This window comes from Magallana gigas, chromosome 5 (genome assembly GCF_963853765.1).
Source record: "Magallana gigas chromosome 5, xbMagGiga1.1, whole genome shotgun sequence".
In the NCBI taxonomy this organism is placed as follows: domain Eukaryota; kingdom Metazoa; phylum Mollusca; class Bivalvia; order Ostreida; family Ostreidae; genus Magallana; species Magallana gigas.
The window spans coordinates 34713271-34731555 of record NC_088857.1 but is presented as its reverse complement, the minus strand read 5'-3'; the positions used below and the strand labels follow the sequence as shown (position 1 = coordinate 34731555).

The window sequence follows — 18285 nt, the reverse complement described above, 5'->3', positions numbered from 1 at the left end:
TGTTTGTGGTTGCGGTTTTAGCTATAAACGGTTTCAGTAAGTCAATATATGACCTTCGTTTAGTCGGTAACTCGAAAAAAGGTGATTTCTTTACATACTTATTTGCAATTTAATGTCTGGATTTACGCTATTCCGTGCACTAATTTGTAAGTTAACCAAATAATTTACCGACATTTCCTAATCACATGGGTTACCTAATTATTTATTGCGGTTTTCAATTGGTTGAATGAAGATGAGTTTCGATTTATTTTCCTGTTTGATTTTATTTACCTAATTCTGCCATGAACTTTGGTATAAAGGTGGTCGACAAATTACCCATCAGGCCTACTTAACTTTTTTAAATTTTATTTTAACCTAATAACACTTACTTAGTATAAAAAAAATCCGTATATTTTACTTTAAAATTTGAATATTCGCCTCTATTTTTAGAAATGGTCAATGTACAGATCGATTTAGTTTTAAAATGGCCACGCCCACGCAACCCTTTAAAAGATGGGTATAAGGCAACATGTTGGCTCAATGTTCCCAGATAAAACATATAAACTTTATTAATGGAATAAAAAGAAATCTTGTTGTAAACTTTTATTCAAGGCACCTGTCTCTCTGCCATGAAATGGCCTGGGCATATAGTGTTACTCCGTTCCGTCATTCCGTCCTTCTGTCATTCCGTCATTATTCACTTTCCGATCACTACATGTATCTCAACAACCGTTGCACAAATTCAACTCAAATTTGATATATGGCTGTGTCTTATGAATTAAAGGATGTGTTCGAATTTGGTTCCGGTCTGATGATTTAGCGGGTTTTGGATTTGACCACGCTCCGACCAAAATTATCACCTCATAATACTCAATCAAAGAATGATTCCTTAATCCTTAATGACGTTGGATCCTTCTGGGGTAAATTAGTCAATTTCCAGAACTCAAAATTGTCAGCAAAACTTTTTAATGTATTGAAGAATTTTAATAACCCATGGTGCGAAGCCATTAAGAAAACTTTAAATCAGTGTGGATTGACATATATATGGTATCAAAACACAATAAACATACCCTGGTTAAAATCTAAAGTATACAATATTTTATTAGTCCAATTTAAGCAATCATGGTATAGTGAGGTACATAGTTCTCCAAAAGGTTTAAATTATAGGATTTTTAAAAAGTCACTGGATTTTGAAAAGTATTTATTGACTTTGCCAACACAATTATGTAAGAAATATTGTAACTTTAGAACTGGTAATGCTAAATTACCTATTGAGATAGGTAGATGGTTTAATATTCCTAGAGAAAACAGAATTTGTAAACTATGTACCTGCAATGAAATAGGGGATGCATTTCACTACCTTTTCAAATGTACTGATGTATATATATCCAATTCAAGGGTTAGATGTTTACCAAAATATTTCATAACAAATCCAAATATTGTAAAATTTGAAAAAATGTTTAATGTCACAAACATAAACCAACTTACCAATATTTGTAAACTATTAGATACTATATTTGAGAGAGTTAGCTCTCTTGGTTAAATTATATCTGTTATCCCTTCATCATGCCTGTATCATTGATTTTCATGTATTATATATATTGTAGTTCGTACATACTGTACATATGTTTTTTCTCTACACTGTAAATTCAGTTATGAGAATAAAGTTCATTGTCATTGTCATTGCGATCAAAATTTTTTTTTCTAAAGTATTTCTTAAAAATCAACACACATAGCTTAACCAAAATTCAAAACAAAATTTTGGGGTTTGTATGCTTCATTTGGCGCTACGGTGTATTTAATATGACCTTTCTGCACTGAATGTGCAGATTGCACATAAATCGCTTTTCCTTCTTTATTTTATTATCGGAATGAACCCTGGCATCAAATACAAATCTATCCCATTTAAAATAAATAAAACTAAAATTATCATAAAGAAAAATGTTACAATTTCTTCACCTAATTGATATATTGACCTTTTTGCACTGATAAAACGCTAATTTTATCCATTACCAATTCAACATGTATTGAAATTATTTAAAAGTCTCAAACTTTTTCTCAAATTATGATAAACTTGTCAGAAAAATCTTAAAACTTCAGAAAATGAAACAGGTCTATAATGTAAAATTTGAGATATGGCATGAAATAAGCTGATTTTAGGCAAAAATTGGGATTCATTTTTCCTTGACTTTTATGAAATATTAAGTTAAATTTGCCAATATGTGTCGATAGAAATATTGAAAAATTGTAAAATTATGTTTTTCGTAACAAAATAAAGATATCCTAATGCACAAAGTATCTGAAAATTTTGTTTGCACTGAAAATAAGAAAGCTAAAGTGACGGTACTCTAAAACAACTGAGTTATGAAAAATGTTCATTTTCTTCTTAAAAACCTTCCGCAGCAATATATAGTCCCATACTAAACTCTGTAATATGTAATTTTTTCTTTACTATTTTATTTAAGATAGTTTAACTGGCAATATAAAATTTGAATTTATGAGTAGAATCAATATATATGATGCATAATTTCCAGAACAGAGGTGACCCAAAATGGCTACCCCAAAACATAGGAACGAACCTTTTTAAATGAATAGTGCCTGTTTGGGAGGCTTAACAGAGGATGTACTTTTAACCTCCCAAACAGGCACTATCTATATGATAGCAAACAATAATGGATATTAAATCTGCGAATTGTATTTTTGCGATGTAAAAACGATGGCAAAAAAACGAAAGTTGGATAATCGCAACCCCTCCCCCCCCCCTCCCGATGTATTCGGTAGTGTTACACAATTTTCAGTGAACTCAGGACTTAAGTTCAACAATCTTAACATTTTAAATCGAGGATTATGATACCTATATATTTAAATCCTGAAAAGTTACGTTGTATGTATGCCCAAGACGACAGTATGACTATGTTACTTGTAGCAGCAATAATTTAGCCCTTCCCCGATTATCCCTTCTTATGAGAAATGATATAACAGAATTGGATGACGGCTAATGACTGTCCACTTCTCTTTGTCCACCTCAATCTCTGAAGATAATGATATACTTTAAGTTTATTGCAACGGTTGCCATACAGTATCGAGATTTAATTGGTTGGGGACACAAGTAAAATTTGTTGGAAAAAAAAATAATGAAATAATTGTATTTTGGCGATGGGATCATGAGCGAATTTAGAGGAAAATTAAAACTTATTTTTTTTTAATTAACCCATGCACAAAGTAAAATTACCGAAAATTGCCCCCCCCCCCCGGCCAAACAAAAATATTTATATTATTTATAATAATCATATTATGCAAACAAGCATCGAACTCTTAATGTGAATAATCAAAACTGATTATGTACACTGTACATGTAGGTCTTATTCTATTTAATATGTATACAATGTATGTTCACATATTTCCGCATTTTTAATTCAAGCTAAGCGAGATAACTTTATGAGATTATCCCTAAAATGGCATCTATAGCAGCGCTGTATATACATGTACATAGTCGTGCAGTGGTCATTTTAGGGTTTATAATTTTTTTTCTATCCCTAAATTGTTTCCCAACAGCTTCAGTAGCGTTAACACCGAAGCTGTAAGTCATGAAATGTTCGAATCCTGCTAGGGCTTTTATACTTTTTACCTTTCCAAAATTTTTTATTAAAACATATTTTTAGTGAAATATTGCAAAAGGAAATTCTATACGGTGAAAACATTCTGATTATAATGTTGTTTTATACACAATGATATCAACTGTTGTCCCACATACCGCTTTAAAATTATGTATATCAATCTCATTTAAAGAAAAGCCCTCTATAAAGGTGTAGGGGGTCCTATTTCAATTAGCTAAAATATTTGTATGTTTTCTTCTCTAATTTACATAGTAATTTGACTAAAGCAATCATCTCAAAAATTTTAAAGTATAGATCTGATGGATAATTTGTTGACCACCCACGCAGCCTCCTCTTAACTGGATTTACGATTTGGAAGCATTTTTACTTGTCAAAAGTTCCTATTAGAACCCTACCGGTAAAACCGGAGGGGGGGGGGGGGGGTGGGTGGGTGGTGGTGGAAGGGGCTATAGTCTTTTGTCACTGATAAACAGCATCCCTTTTTTCCCACTTCGATTTTCTTGTCATACATACATGTATGCAGCTATATTGCTTTTTATAATTCCTTATAATTAATAGGGACGTATATGCTAAGTATATAAAGTAAATACGTCCTTGCTTATAGATGATATGTTCAAAAAGTTCACAGTTGCTTTCTGTAAAATACATGTAATGATATGTGTAAAAATAACATTGATTTTTTATCTTCGCAGAAAATTTTGTACATTTGTAATTTATTCAAAGTGTTTCGAATTAAACTTCTAATAAACTGGGAAAATTAACTTTTAATAAAACATTAATTAACAATTTTGAGTACATTTGAACAAGTGAACAAGTCAGTGGCGAAGCCCCCAGGGTTTTGTTTGTTTGTTGTTGTTGTTGTTTGTTTGTTTGTTTGTTTTGTTTGTTTTGTTTGTCTTTTTTTTTTTGGGGGGGGGGGGGGTGTTTAAAACACTTTTTGATCTATTCTATGTACATGTACCTATATTTGACATATTTTATTCAGGAAAAAAACTTAATCATTGAGAAATCTCGAAAACTTCACCATCCTTATCATGTAAAATATATATAGTAAGTAAGTAAGTAGTTTATTTATTTATAGCGAGCGCAGCGAGGCGTGTACGAGCGGAGGAAATTCGAGTTGAAATCTGCGTTCAAAGAAATCTTTATGAGGCCACGTGAAAACGTTCTACTATCCCAGTGATCCTTTGCGGTGCATAGCAACATGGTGGAACAGGAAGAGTTTCTACGGAAAATTCTTACCTGTAAATCGCATACATCATTTTCATTTAACAATAGAAAATCCTTTTAAAAACATTAAAGTAAACAACACATATGCTTACGTAAAATGTTTGCTGACATATGACGTCATTTCCTTCCCCGAATTTGTCCGACAATTTACGAAAACTGTCGAGCGCAAAAGTTAAGTATGACGTCACAGTGATCTCGGGCTAACACAGTCTCGCGCAACCCTACTTCCGGTGTTTAACTTCCGGAGACAAGCAAACGTAAACACTACTGTATACAGAATGACTATATGCTTCGTTTTCAACTGTAACCATCAAGGGTTAAAACGAACATGCAAAATGTTCCGGTTTCCAACAAATACAACGTTGGCGAGAAGATGGGAAAAACTCTGTAGGTAAGATCCCTTTATTTGCATTCCAAGCAGCATATATACGAAAGGGGGGGGGGGGGGGGTAAATGCAAATTCCAATTATGCCTATATTTGTACATATTTGTGTGTTTTCTGTTCATTTTTTATCGATCATACATACATTTTAGGCGGAAGGACAGATCTATAAATGCTTCATCTGACCGCATTTGTAGTTGTCATTTCAAGGACGGAGTGAAAGACAATGGACCTACCATTTTCTCATGGAGCTCCGTTTTTGATTTCGAGGATCCAAATAAAATATCGAGGTAAATTTGGTTTTAAATACTTTTGTATTATAGTTTTGAAATTAAATTATTGAAAAAATATTCGGAATATCCCCGTGTTTTAAAAGGAGAACCGTAAAAGCAGAGGCAGCCCCCCAGGAGATGTGTGTGAGCACCTTGGATGTCAATGACTGCGCCCCTCAGCTCCCACCACATTCTCATGACCATTCCTACCAACTTACATTTGAGCGAATGATTGAGGAACACAAGGTTTGTTTTTTTAAATGGATTATTAAATTATTATTGTAAATTTTCTGCGTCTTACTTTAATTCATTTATTTAGAATCTAAAGCTACAAGTTAAAGAACTTACAGACCGGATTCAGGCAATGTCATTGAAAAGAGCCTTTACACTAGAGGATATAATAGGAGATGAAAGGAAGGTATGTTAATTGTTAAGTGCATGATAAATCTTAATTATCACTATATCATTTCTCAAATTGTAATTGTTTTTAATAGTTAACATTTGCTATCGTGTGTTTTAGAACAAGATGCTTTGTGGTTTATTATTTTATTTTCAGTGTTTATTAATGAAAATGGATTGACTGCTGGACAGTTTTAAATCCACCAAGGATATTTGATCAATTGGAAGCTGAAAGTGAAAATTTGTTTCCATATGAGACTGCTGGACAGTTTTCTTTTTATTGAAATCATTAAAGTTTTTGTTTTACATACAGATGTAATATTTTTTTATTCATTTCATATAAAAGAATATTGTTGAACTTTATCTATGAAAGTTTTCAACCCATATTTAAAAACAAGAGTTAACACGACATAAACGATACTATTATGTTATAATACAGATGCTGATGTATACAAGTCTTCGACCAGACATGTTTAAAGCCATCGATGCAATGATGAGAAGATTCCCCATAAAGTACATTGCTCGTCGGAGTTTTACGGAGACAGCCGAGCGTCTGGTTGAACGAGACTATATATATTCCAGCGATAAATTTAGAGGTGGATCAAGCATCTGTACTGGATGTAACGTGTAGAAAGTACTCAGTTTCAATGTTAACGGTGACTCTTTGGCCGATTAGTTTTGTTTTGAAAAAAATTTTGCTCAGTTAATACGCATGCAAGTTCCATGCTAAATTTACTGTCATATTGATCCAAACATATAATTATGCATACATTAGGTAGGTGACAAAAAATTATTAAAAAAGAGAAAAAAAAAGTCCAATCATTATTAGATCTACGTGAGGCCACGTCATTTTGTAATGAGTAAACAAAAGAAATAAATTAAACTGTTAAAATATCTACATGTATTTGTTATAGTTGCATATGTGGTCAAACCTTTAAATAATATTGGATAACACACTAAAAAAGGGTGAGGGCACATGTCTACAACGCTTATATAGCGTACAAAAATTAAAAAGATTAAAGACAAAATTGAGGTCACAGAGGAAAATAATTAAAACACTGATAACAACAAGGAACAAAATGAGAAATAACACAGACACACAATTTATTGTTTACTGATTTTAATGATCATTATTAAAAGGTAAATTTAAGGGATGATAAACCATAATTGTATTTACATTAACAAAAAACCAAACGGCTTTGTGTTTATCTAAATATTTTAATAAGTCTGTTTAACATTTTATTAATGCTCATTTGAAGTTTGATTTGAACATATTTTATTATGCAAAATAATATTTACATAATAGGATTGGGCAGCAGGCAAAGCCTATTTAAGCCTTCTCCACTAGGTACAAGGTAGTCATATGTATAAAATACAAGAATTGTGGAGTTAAATGATACAATTAAGAATACATGATTTTTTTGTGTAGCAAAGTGAACAAAAGAAAAAAAAGAGGGAAAAAAAAGATAAAATTGACAAAACCGGTTATAACAAAAGTAGAACAGAATTATCAAGTTTTGTCAATAAGGTTACAGCATATATATATAAATATAGGTATATGCATAATTTTGTTTACATTTTCAGTATATTCATTTGAAGTTTGTTTAAGTGTATAAGCCTAGGACGGGACCATTGGAATAAAACTTTAATAACTTTAACTGTTAAAAGTTTTCAAACAAAGCCCAAGTTTTTTTTGTTAGGGCAAGTCCACGGGTTGCATTTAACAATGATGACAGATGTGTGGTTCCTTCTGCGCTCGCCCCAACGGTCACACCGTAAAACATATTAGTGACATGTGTATACATTTCCAAGTGTAATATTAACAACAGTCAGCATATATTTAAACACCCGGCCCGTCGGGCCTATAATGCCACTTTGAACATATAATACATGAAAAAAGAAAAGAAAATAACACAGCATCAAGCGGTAAACAAAGATTTGATTGAAAATACACACTGTATGAGTATAAAACTTTCTTCAGAACCTTGAGTTTGCATAGTTTATATAATACAGTGTATGTTTACTAGTATTTTCTGAACAATAAAGATTGTCTACGTGTAAAAGAATGATATATGTATTTGGCAACCTGTCGATGATAATTTGAAATAAGAACAATTAGTGCATCTGTATCTGACAAATCTAGTAATTGATTTAACCCCGTATTTTCGAAAAGGATTCTTCTATACTGTATTTTAAATCATTTGAAACAATATATATTTAACAAATCATTGATTTTTAACCTATAGGTATGTTCAATACTTGGAATATGTTGACTCAAACAGGTGTATATGTTTTCTCATAGTCTAATTAAGGTCTGTTGGAAAACAAACCGATTTCAATCAACAAAAACGTGGAGAGATGACCCACTATACATAAAAAATATCATTTTGTATCCCAACAATTGAACGTTTTGAAAAAAAATGATACACGTCTGGTATAGCAATTCGTGGCCAAAGTCATATATAATATTTAAACAGCCCACTTTGTTGTGTCTGAAATGGCTCAGTGGTTAGGGTACCTGGTTAAGCTAACCTTATATATCTAGGGTTTTTATGTTACGGGTTCGATTCCACCAAAATTTCCGGCAATATTTTTTTTTCTTATTTTTTGTTAAATATATTAAAAACTGACTATAGTTAGACAATTTGCTTTTGTGCCATCTTATTCCCCCATCTTCTTTGAATAGAAGAAGTGTATTTTTGATTGAACTATATTTGTGTCTACGATCATATATATTGACTATGCTTCTCAACCTGATGTACACGTATTTAAATAAAAAAAGAAAGAGAGAAAGAAGAAGCGACCACCCATTTCTCTTTCCCGTCAAATAGTCAAATCACACACATCACATTTGTTAACTCGTACCTATGATGGTAGAATGTGTTTACCTTCGCAAGATAACCAAAGAGTGACCAGGGCCTGCTCGCATGTAAAACCGTTGTAAAGATTCAACACATAATATGTTAAGGTAAAGATTTGTTGTAAATTATCTAATATTCAATTTATTAAAAAGAGATTGATCGTTTGTGCCAGTGATCTTGAACTGGTTCACTGTCAGCTACGTCAGTTTCGTTATAAACAGATAAAATCAGGATGAATACGTAACACCAAATTGATAATTAAACTGTAATTTGCAATTTTTTAATTCATTTATATGATTTACAATCCTTAACTTTAAATATATGTCATTGTTGTCACTATCTACAAGTACAATTAGGTCGTTCCAAATTTTGACCTATTTGTAGAGCACAGATAGACCAATGGCGGATCAAAGGATTGTCACTCAGGCATAAACAATGCACCAAGGCGTTTTATATTCTTTTTTTCTCTCTATTTACTGTTAAAAGTTTTGGTATACATGCATGTTATATTCATCATGTAATACATCTCAGTTCTTCTTCAGTAAAAACGCATTTCCAAATCACCATTAACGCTTATTTCACAATTGGTTTATTGCTCAATCGCACCTGATATACAGGCGATAAGTCTTGTTTTGCTTAAGTGCGAATACATTCAGTATGAATTTGATGAAAAAAAATATAACTAGATAGATTTTAATAGTCACGAAGAAGTTATGAGGGTCGGTGAAAAATAGATCTAACACTCGGTGTCAATGCACAACTACACGGACAAGAAGCTCAATGAAATCCACGTCATTTATAGGTTAAAAATTACACCACTTATGTTTTATAATTGTTGTATTTACGTAAGTAGATGATTAATCAATTGATTTGGTATATATATATTTTTTTAACATATGTTTTATGAAGTACTAAATATTATTTATATCGCAGATTTTATAATTTTGTATGCACGATGACTTTTAAAAAGAAATTATTTGTTTATCTATTTTTTTTATTACATTTTAAATCATTATTATTTTTTGGGGGGAGGGGGGTATTGTAATGCGATCAGTAAAATTATGTGTTTATGTTGAACGTGGCGGTAATAAGGTAAGTCGAGTTAGCTAATAGGGTACGCGCAGCAGGTATATGTTTGCAGCCTGCATGTGTATTAGTGCAATATATAAATATGTAACGTATATACTTGTCGAGCTACATGTATACAAAGAATAAGGGTATGAATTTTGACAACATAAATGCAGTTTTACACGTTTGACGAATGATTTATGGTTAATTAAAAAACTTCTATGACGTCACCCATTGTATTTAGTCAACGTTTATTTTCACTATTCAACCAGCAGGTGTTGGATATATAAATATCCAACTGATAGGAGTTGGATATTTTTAATATCCAACCGTCAATCAGTTGGATATTCAAATATCCAACTGGGCATTAAACAAAGAAAACTGAAAAAATGTTGAAACGTGTATTTCCAACATAAATCCAAATTTATAAAACAGAATTTTGTCATCCATAAATGTATATCCGATAAGCCACGAATAAATTTTTTGCAGAAATATCTCCTTTTCTTAATTTTGATAGATTCGGGATCACATATAAATCACTTTCATAAACTTTTAGACTTCCTCTTTGAACCTTGAACCATATCACTCCTTCTAATTAGTTTAACAATATAGGAAATATTGTCGCACTATGACTTCATAAGACTCCTATCATTTTTTTTTAGATAAATCATTGTCTGTTAATTGACGTCAAAATTCTGATTTTTCCTTTCTCCTTGCAAGTTTAAAATATCATTCATTCAAACGGTATCCATGCATGTCTTTCCAGGAACTGTGGATCTCTATAAACATTGTACAAGTGTGTACTTTGCGTTAAAAAATTCATCTTCTAAATCTATGTCTGCTCAGTACAGCGGTATGGTTTTCTATAACATGCGCACCTGTTCACTCGTCCATGATTAAAAAGGTGTGTTTGGTTAGGATATTGTGTATTGTATTGCTGGAATTATACTTTTGTATGTCATCACAGTTGGATATATGAATGGTTCAAAGCTTCTTAGAGGCTCAAATGGGGGAATTTTTTTAAGTAAGATAAATAACTCGATAGTGTTGAATAGTTTAGAGAAAACATCCCCTCCTCGGGCCTTCGGCCCTCGGAGGGAATGTTTTCTCTAAACTATTCAACACCATCTCGTTATTTATCCATTACTTATTCAATCGTATATTGTGAATTTAACAATTGGTAATTTTGCCTTCTCCTTTGATTGGATTATTTTACTTAGTTGACGTCACTGCCAACACAATGGTATGCGTTGTCAAACAGTAGCGTTTGCCGTCATACATGCATAAAAGTTCAATTTCCTGATAAAAGAAGGGGGGGGGGGTCCTGAAACTCGCCAGGTCTTAACCGTGTACAATAAAGTCTTCTGCGCATGTATTTCTTCTTATTAGGAAGCCTGTAAGAATGATTTACATATGACATTTCTTAGAATTAAGAAAATGTATAACCGCAGCACGCGGATCGTGCCGATAGTGTTGTATAGCATTAATTCGTCTAAAGAAATCGAACACAACAGTTACATAAATATGAAAGACACCATTTTCTTTCTGACAGATGGTACTATTCAACGTGTATTCAAGGCATTTTGTAAATATTCTCATCTCCAACTTTTGATTATAAAAACAGGGAAAAACTATGGATGTAGTCAATGCAGAGAAAGCACCAATGGAGAATAAGAGTCGGGAGAAAGTTAATAGACGGAACCGAAAACGGGAGAAGTATGTGCCATCCTCCGAGCCCCTGGAGCTTCCGTTTTGCCGGATCTGTGGAAAGAGAGCCTCCGGGATACACTTCGGAGTCTACAGCTGTGAAGCCTGCAAGGTGAATTTTCGTTTGTCTGAGTGTTGGTTACTTTTTTGTATATCAAATATTAAGCTACATGTAAGCAAAATTGAAAATACAAATATGCATTTTAGCATGCGAATTTTTTTTCTGTTGAATAAATATTTTGATACGGATAAAGAAGCTTATATTGTATAAACTCCCTCATGTTTTTGAAGCTCTCTGAAGCAAGTATACAGTACGTTGATTACTATAATAAATATAAAAAATATGTGATTATTGCTGTAATGCTGTTGCAATAACGTAAACATTTATTCAGTTTAACATGAATAATAATTATTTAAAATGCACAAAAATAGTTTACTAAGAGTTTCTTTTTAATAATTTTTGCGGTTACTACAGGCATTTTTTCGCCGATGTCTCCAGCGAACTTCTCCATATAAGTGTGACAAAGGTGGAAACTGCATTATAGATGAACAACAGAAAGGGTTAAATTGCTCCGCATGTCGTCTCAAAAAATGCCAAGAGCTCGGGATGTCCAAAGAAGGTAATGCCAAAATGCGGAAACCAATAGGAATTATTTTTGAATTATTTCATTCAATGAATGTCCTGTTGTTGTTCTGGTCAGTTTCATGTATTAAATTGAAATGACGTTGTTTGCACTTTCAGGAATTCGACAGGGGCGGTACACAGTCGCAGAGCGGACGAACGTGATAATGGAGGTGAAAAAATTACACAAAAACGGCATTTTACAACAGAATCAGTGTCAAAACAGTGTGACGTCAGATCCGAACGGCAGACTTTCGGTTCTTTCAGATTCCCTCTCACCTCCAGACTCTTCAATGAATTTTTCGCCCGATGTTTACCGGAAGGATGAAGTCCCATCCTGTTCGTCATCCGTGTCGTGTTCTAACTCATTAACTTCCGGTTCCCCCGGAAGTATCATTGATTCACCTAATAACCATGCTTGTATTCTTGATATATCAGAAGAGATCCTCACCAAACAGGCTGTGAATCAAAGTACAATCACAAAGTCATCGCTATGTGCTCCCCACTCCCAATCAAATCAGTCGGAAGCGCATACGCTTAGAGAGAACTTGATGAAGGGTTACAGGGCGCTGCAACCTTTTGAAAGGTCTCTGAATGACCAGGAATTGGAAAAACTGTTTGAGGAGGGTTATGTAAGTGACAGCATTAGCTCTTTATGTTCTAAATAAGTAAAGGAAACTGTAATTTTAACCAGACGGTATTGCACTGAACTGTAATGTAAGCAGTTTGATTGATTTTTATAAATTAGACAAATCAGGTTTAATTGAAGTAAAATGAAGTTATTTCCAGTAAATACAGTGATAAACAACCATACATATTATTTCTATAGTACTCGGTATATTTCTCATTTTTGAATTGAATACAAAAAAAGAACATGAAACAATTTTATTCTGCTTGAAAACTAAACCATTACTACTATTACATTGTTTCAAATTAAACTACATGTAAATGTAACCTAAATATTTCAATTAGAAAAAATACGTAGAAAAGACAAAACTCTTTGGAAACCTGGAATTTCTGCCGGCGGATGAATACAACGAAATCTACGAGAAAACACAGGTGGACGTAGATGGGCGGATGAAACTACTGCAGGACGGACGGCGTGATATGGTCCAGATTGTAAAGGAGTATGTGCAATTTACACACGGAATTCCAAACTTCAAAACCTTAAGTCCAAAGGACCAGTCCACGCTTTTAAAAGGTATCGCAGATAACACAATTGTAGGTGTATTTTAATGCAACTTTTTTGTGTCCATATATGACATTAAGGTGACATGGGACATTTGTCGATATTAATGTGGATTAAAGTACATTATAATTGAAATACTTTCACCGGTTTAGAATTTTCAACTTTTACAATAATTAACCAAAAAATATCTTTTATAAACATTTAAAGAGATGTAAAAATTGTAGAACCCCCCGGGAATTCGAACTCATGACTTACTGATTCGTAGTAAACCATCTAACCCACTACGCTACGCTGTTGGATGACAAGATTGGGAAAGAAACTTCTTCTATAATTACAGTTTATTTTATTGTTTATTTCGATAAACAATACGTCACAACATGGAAGTGTCCCATACCACGTTAAATTCGTTTTAGAAATTCTAGTCCGTGCTATTTGTATATATACAAAAACTCATTAATTAGGACAAAGTGAAAGTTATGTAGACCGCCGTTATTTCGTTAGATGTATATACTGTATAGCGATCTGACTTTGACACATCATAAAGCATTTTTTTTCAAATCTTGTTTCATTTCGGATTTTCAGCCTCCCGGTTCGAGTTTTTCGCCATCCTTCAGTACCGGGCCCTGGACTCTGAGCGAGAAATGATGATAAGTTACACGGGCCAGAGTTTCCACAGGTCCGAGATCTGTCCTTACACACCTGTCGAGGTGTTCAGGGGATGGTTCGAGTTTGCCAGGAGGGTCAAGGAGTGCGATTTTTCTCAAGAGGAGCATGCTTTGGTGCTCGCCATCTCTCTTACATTCCGAGGTAATTTTACAGATTATCTATAATAGATTAGACAGAAGTAGTTCCATGTTTATATTAACTCAGTACGTCCAAAACAACATGGCAGGGAGTAAAAAATACCTATCTCGTATGATGCTAGTATTGTAATACTGTTAACAACATACAAAATACGAAGTCAAGTTGGACAAAATTTATAAAATGTTGTGCAGAACTAGTATTTCTAGTTTGAATAGTCAAAGTAACAGAAAATACCTTAATATTATATGACTAAATATGGATAATTTTTATGAGTTTGCTACACTGATGTTGTTTTTAAAGCTTAATATCTCTGAATGGCGTAAATACTAATCGAGTTTGACAATACAAATAGTTGAAAAAAAAAGTTACACTACATAAATGAATTTGCATACAAGAACACTATCGTTACTTTTCGGGATGAACCATTGACAACAAGGTTGACTAGAAATCCCGAAAAGGAAACGTTATTTATTGATTTTCTGTGTGCTTTAAATTGATAAATATTATAACTTTGATGTGGATGCTACCTAAAATGTACATGTTATTGGTTTGCGTCATTTCTTTGTTTAAACAGATAGGTGTTCCCTGGAAGAACCCGACAAAGTGGAGGAAATTCAGACGAAGTTGATTGACTCGCTGGAAAATCTCTTGAAGGAAACCCACGGACAAACTGGCGGAAGACGACTGGCCAAAATTATGGATCTATTTGTCCGTTTGAGGGCGCTGGGAGAGGAATATCTCCAACTTTACAAAACCTTGTGCAAAGACAAACTGCTAACGAAAGTCATTCCGGAAATGCTACAATTTTTGTTTGACGAATAGTCTCCGATTGTCAAAATGCTGCGATATATGTTAATTCTTACAACAAATGAATCAATAAGATAATAGTTAAATTGTTATAAACTGTTATTGCATTTTATTGATATAAATTTGTTTTTGATTTTTTAAACATCTTGATCACTTTCGTCTGATTATACTTATGGATTTACCCAATTCGATTTACAATTTTTTTGACGTACGCATGATGTGCAAGTTTTAGTTAAATGATTTAACTATTACATATGGCTCAGACTAGTAGTGGGACCATCCTTTAGTTAAAAAAATAATATCTAAAGTAGATCGCATGAATGATTTGTTGACCCTTCAGCCTCCGGAGGACTTAGGTTCAAACCCTGCAGAGACAAGAGCAATAGATTGTTAAATACAGGTACACAATACCACCAATCAGCTGTGGGATACATGCATATGTGTTCCAGCTATATATACTTATTAGGTATTCTGGTATGCTTTATAAATATTGAGTTTACTTGCCACAAGTTTTTGCGGTGAATGCAGCTGAATTTACAGCAGCGTTATGTTAGATTGACCAAAAGTATGTACAATATAAAATTTTGTTTCTCTGCTATGAAATAATGTAAATTCCATTTGGAATTCAATTAAACGTACACGTATGTTTACAGTTTATAGACCACAACCTTCTTGGCTGAGTCATATCCAGCATAGAGTTCTGTGTCTTGATGGATGTACAGACTGAAGACATCTTTTGAGCCCGTGAGGATGTTCATCAGAAACTTGCCATTCTGGTCAAGCACATGAATTTTCGGGGTGTTATTGCAACCAAATATACGGCCATTAGAATCAGTCACAACCGCCCGGGGTATAGAAAGATTGTACGTGAAGCGGTGAGTCCCAGCTTGGTCCGTCGCTACAATTCCGCCATACCAATCTGACGTCACGATGTCCCCGTTTATATTATCTGTGACGTATCGTGGCCACGTGTACAACGGTTTCTCATTAGCGTCATTTTCTATTGTCTGCTTGTATGTCCCTTTATTGTCGTATACAGCCAACTTCCCAATACCCTTTCCTTCGTTTTGAAGTCCAACGATGACGTCACCAGTCCGATGACTGGCATATATGCTTCGTGCCTTCCAGCCATCAACGTTCGTACCCGTGATGAAATTCTCTGAGCTCGATTCACTGAGGTACCGCTTCACCGAGACGCCACTCAAGTATACTAGATGTCCCTCCTTTGTGACAGAATGTGCCCCGAAAGTAAACCGGTATCTCTGAATTTCACTGAGCTTGTTTCCTTCGCTGTCAATTAATGCAATACTCTTTTCGTATCCAATCCAAAACTTGTCTGGCGGAGAGTGAGCAATATGTCGGGCACCTTCTACGTCATGTACCTGAAATTCCTTCACAATTCTGGAAATATCTAGAGTAAAGAAAAAAAAACATGTTCAGCTTGACTATATAATATCTAATGGATTCGACTTTTTTCATAAAATGAAAAGGTTTCTTGATCAATGTGAATATGGTCAAAAACTCTTTCTGAATTTGTAAGCAGTGTGTGAATTTATAATTATTGTAATGAAAAAAATTTATGGGACTGAGTATTGGTTATTTAAAGTATTAAGCAACAAACAAAGGAAATATCGTAAAGACTCATCGAGCCAAAGAGAGATATTGTAAGAAACCCACTGTCTTTCTCTCATATAGCATTTATATACGCAGGACGTCATTTACATGTATTTTCAAAGTGTTCTGATAGTAAGCGTATTTATCAACAATTTTATGAATATAAAAAAACTGATAAACACAACCGTATTAAAAATATATCACATTTAATCTTTGAATGGACAATGATAATCTAAGAAAACCCATCAATTATACATGATTTGTAATTGTCTACAAACTGAACACTGTTGCTAAAGCTTCGTAAGATCTGAATTATAACTTACCCGCTCCTTCGTTCTTCGCAATTGGACGATCCTCAGTTCGTAGAGACTTTTGTACTTCTGTAGCAAGTTTGTCATCTGTTTCCATATTAAGACGAACTTTGATCTCGCGTAACAAGTCATTCATTTTGTTCTCGAACGGATACTTTCCGGAAAACTCAAAGAAAAGTTTGCTGCCTAAAAGAAAGCCCAACCACCCGCAGGCTTCATATCCTCGCTCCATTTTACATGGTATTATAATCTTGTCTTTCTGTTTGGCATATTCCGCTTCTAAAAATACCCCAAAAAAGTTTGTTAATAACATTATTACTAAATAAGTGCATGGATATGTCACATATTGAGAACAATGTCAGAGAGAGAGAGAGAGTGAGAGAGAGAGAGAGAGCAGTCTAACCCCCCCCCCCCCCCCCCCCCTTATCAACTTTACCTGCCTGACAATTGTTACTCTCCGAGTATTTCCCGGAATAACACATCAGGAATATCGTACAGTTCTCCACCGCCGCGCTCATCGCTTCCAGGGTCGATCCCGACATGTTCTCCACGTCTATCCAACAGGAAATGCCATTTTTCCGTAACTTTTCCCGTATTTTCAGAACGGTTTCTTTGTTATCCCAGTTGTAACTTATCATCACATCGTGCTTTCTGGGTTTTTCTGGTTCTGCCATAATGATGCTGTTGTGAAATAAAGATAATCAATATCCAATGTTTTATATATCAACATGAATTGACATGTCAGAAATAACCACTTATAATCATACATTTAAATTGTACATGCAACAAGTATAAATCATTTCAGTTTTTTTTTTTTTTTGGATTAAATTTGTTAATAGATTAATTCCGTTCACAATATAATATATAGTTTATTGTTGAAATATATTTCACGCATTTTGATTAACATACCTGTTGTCATGTAGACGTGGTTAGAGCTCAAACATGGCGTTCGATGGCCGAGGGTATTTAAATGCCTAATGCTCGCGACTCCATAACAAAAGTAGTATTCTGTAATGTCATTTTGAACTACATTTCAATCTGATTAAAATCAGATCTGTGTAACACTCCAAAATTCTGATAGTCGCTGAACAACTTTGTGTAGCGACATCAGAATTTGTCGGAGCGGATCAAAGATCTGATTTCAATCAGATTGAACTACATTTTTAAATCCCTTCTTCAAATATTATTTTTAAGTATCACTAACAATTTAACAAGCTTCAAGGTTGTTTTCCGTACGTTACTGAGGCGATAAATTCTTTTAAACATTTTGAAAATCAATGCCAGAATTATCACTTGTCAAAAAACAACCAAACACCAATAAAAAAATATTTCTTATATGCTTATATCTTATTAGTATTTCGTTTTGCATTTTATTTGTCATCTATGGCCAAATACTTTTATATAAAAACAACAGTATTAAAAC

At 33.6% G+C, this 18285-nt stretch overlaps 3 protein-coding genes across 10 annotated transcripts; 2 read left to right on the top strand and 1 right to left on the bottom strand.

Moving 5' to 3' along the window:
• Window positions 1-5050: 5050 nt before the first annotated feature.
• On the top strand, window positions 5051-6187 carry LOC105344031 (uncharacterized). Of its 4 annotated transcripts, none has more exons than XM_066084688.1 (5): window positions 5051-5217; window positions 5406-5498; window positions 5585-5726; window positions 5800-5898; window positions 6037-6187. In XM_066084688.1, exons 1-5 carry the CDS (start codon window positions 5105-5107, stop codon window positions 6058-6060), a joined length of 471 nt encoding a protein of 156 aa, XP_065940760.1. In that variant the 5' UTR covers window positions 5051-5104; the 3' UTR covers window positions 6061-6187. The 4 variants fall into 4 exon arrangements, 3 of the variants coding, with proteins under 3 accessions (XP_065940760.1, XP_065940759.1, XP_011449906.3); XM_066084687.1 differs by having other exon boundaries at window positions 5054-5217; window positions 5361-5498; window positions 5809-5898; XM_011451604.4 differs by having other exon boundaries at window positions 5055-5217; window positions 5361-5498.
• Window positions 6188-8709: 2522 nt separating this feature from the next.
• Window positions 8710-15079, top strand: LOC105331184 (nuclear receptor ROR-beta). Of its 4 annotated transcripts, XM_066084744.1 has the most exons (8): window positions 8721-8847; window positions 9459-9585; window positions 11433-11627; window positions 11991-12135; window positions 12258-12769; window positions 13110-13338; window positions 13909-14133; window positions 14705-15079. In XM_066084744.1, the coding sequence occupies exons 2-8, from the start codon at window positions 9493-9495 to the stop codon at window positions 14950-14952; spliced, it is 1647 nt and encodes a 548-aa protein (XP_065940816.1). In that variant the 5' UTR covers window positions 8721-8847; window positions 9459-9492; the 3' UTR covers window positions 14953-15079. The 4 variants fall into 4 exon arrangements, with proteins under 4 accessions (XP_011431574.3, XP_065940817.1, XP_065940816.1 ...); XM_011433272.3 differs by lacking the exon at window positions 9459-9585 and having other exon boundaries at window positions 8710-8847; XM_066084745.1 differs by lacking the exon at window positions 9459-9585 and having other exon boundaries at window positions 8716-8847; window positions 11361-11627.
• LOC105331183 (uncharacterized) lies at window positions 13152-17927 on the bottom strand. Of its 2 annotated transcripts, XM_066084747.1 has the most exons (5): window positions 17772-17927; window positions 17299-17543; window positions 16875-17141; window positions 15577-16348; window positions 13152-15302 (listed from the first exon to the last, which is right to left on the bottom strand). In XM_066084747.1, the coding sequence occupies exons 2-4, from the start codon at window positions 17534-17536 to the stop codon at window positions 15585-15587; spliced, it is 1269 nt and encodes a 422-aa protein (XP_065940819.1). In that variant the 5' UTR covers window positions 17537-17543; window positions 17772-17927; the 3' UTR covers window positions 13152-15302; window positions 15577-15584. The 2 variants fall into 2 exon arrangements, with proteins under 2 accessions (XP_065940819.1, XP_011431572.3); XM_011433270.4 differs by having other exon boundaries at window positions 13152-16348.
• Window positions 17928-18285: the final 358 nt, after the last annotated feature.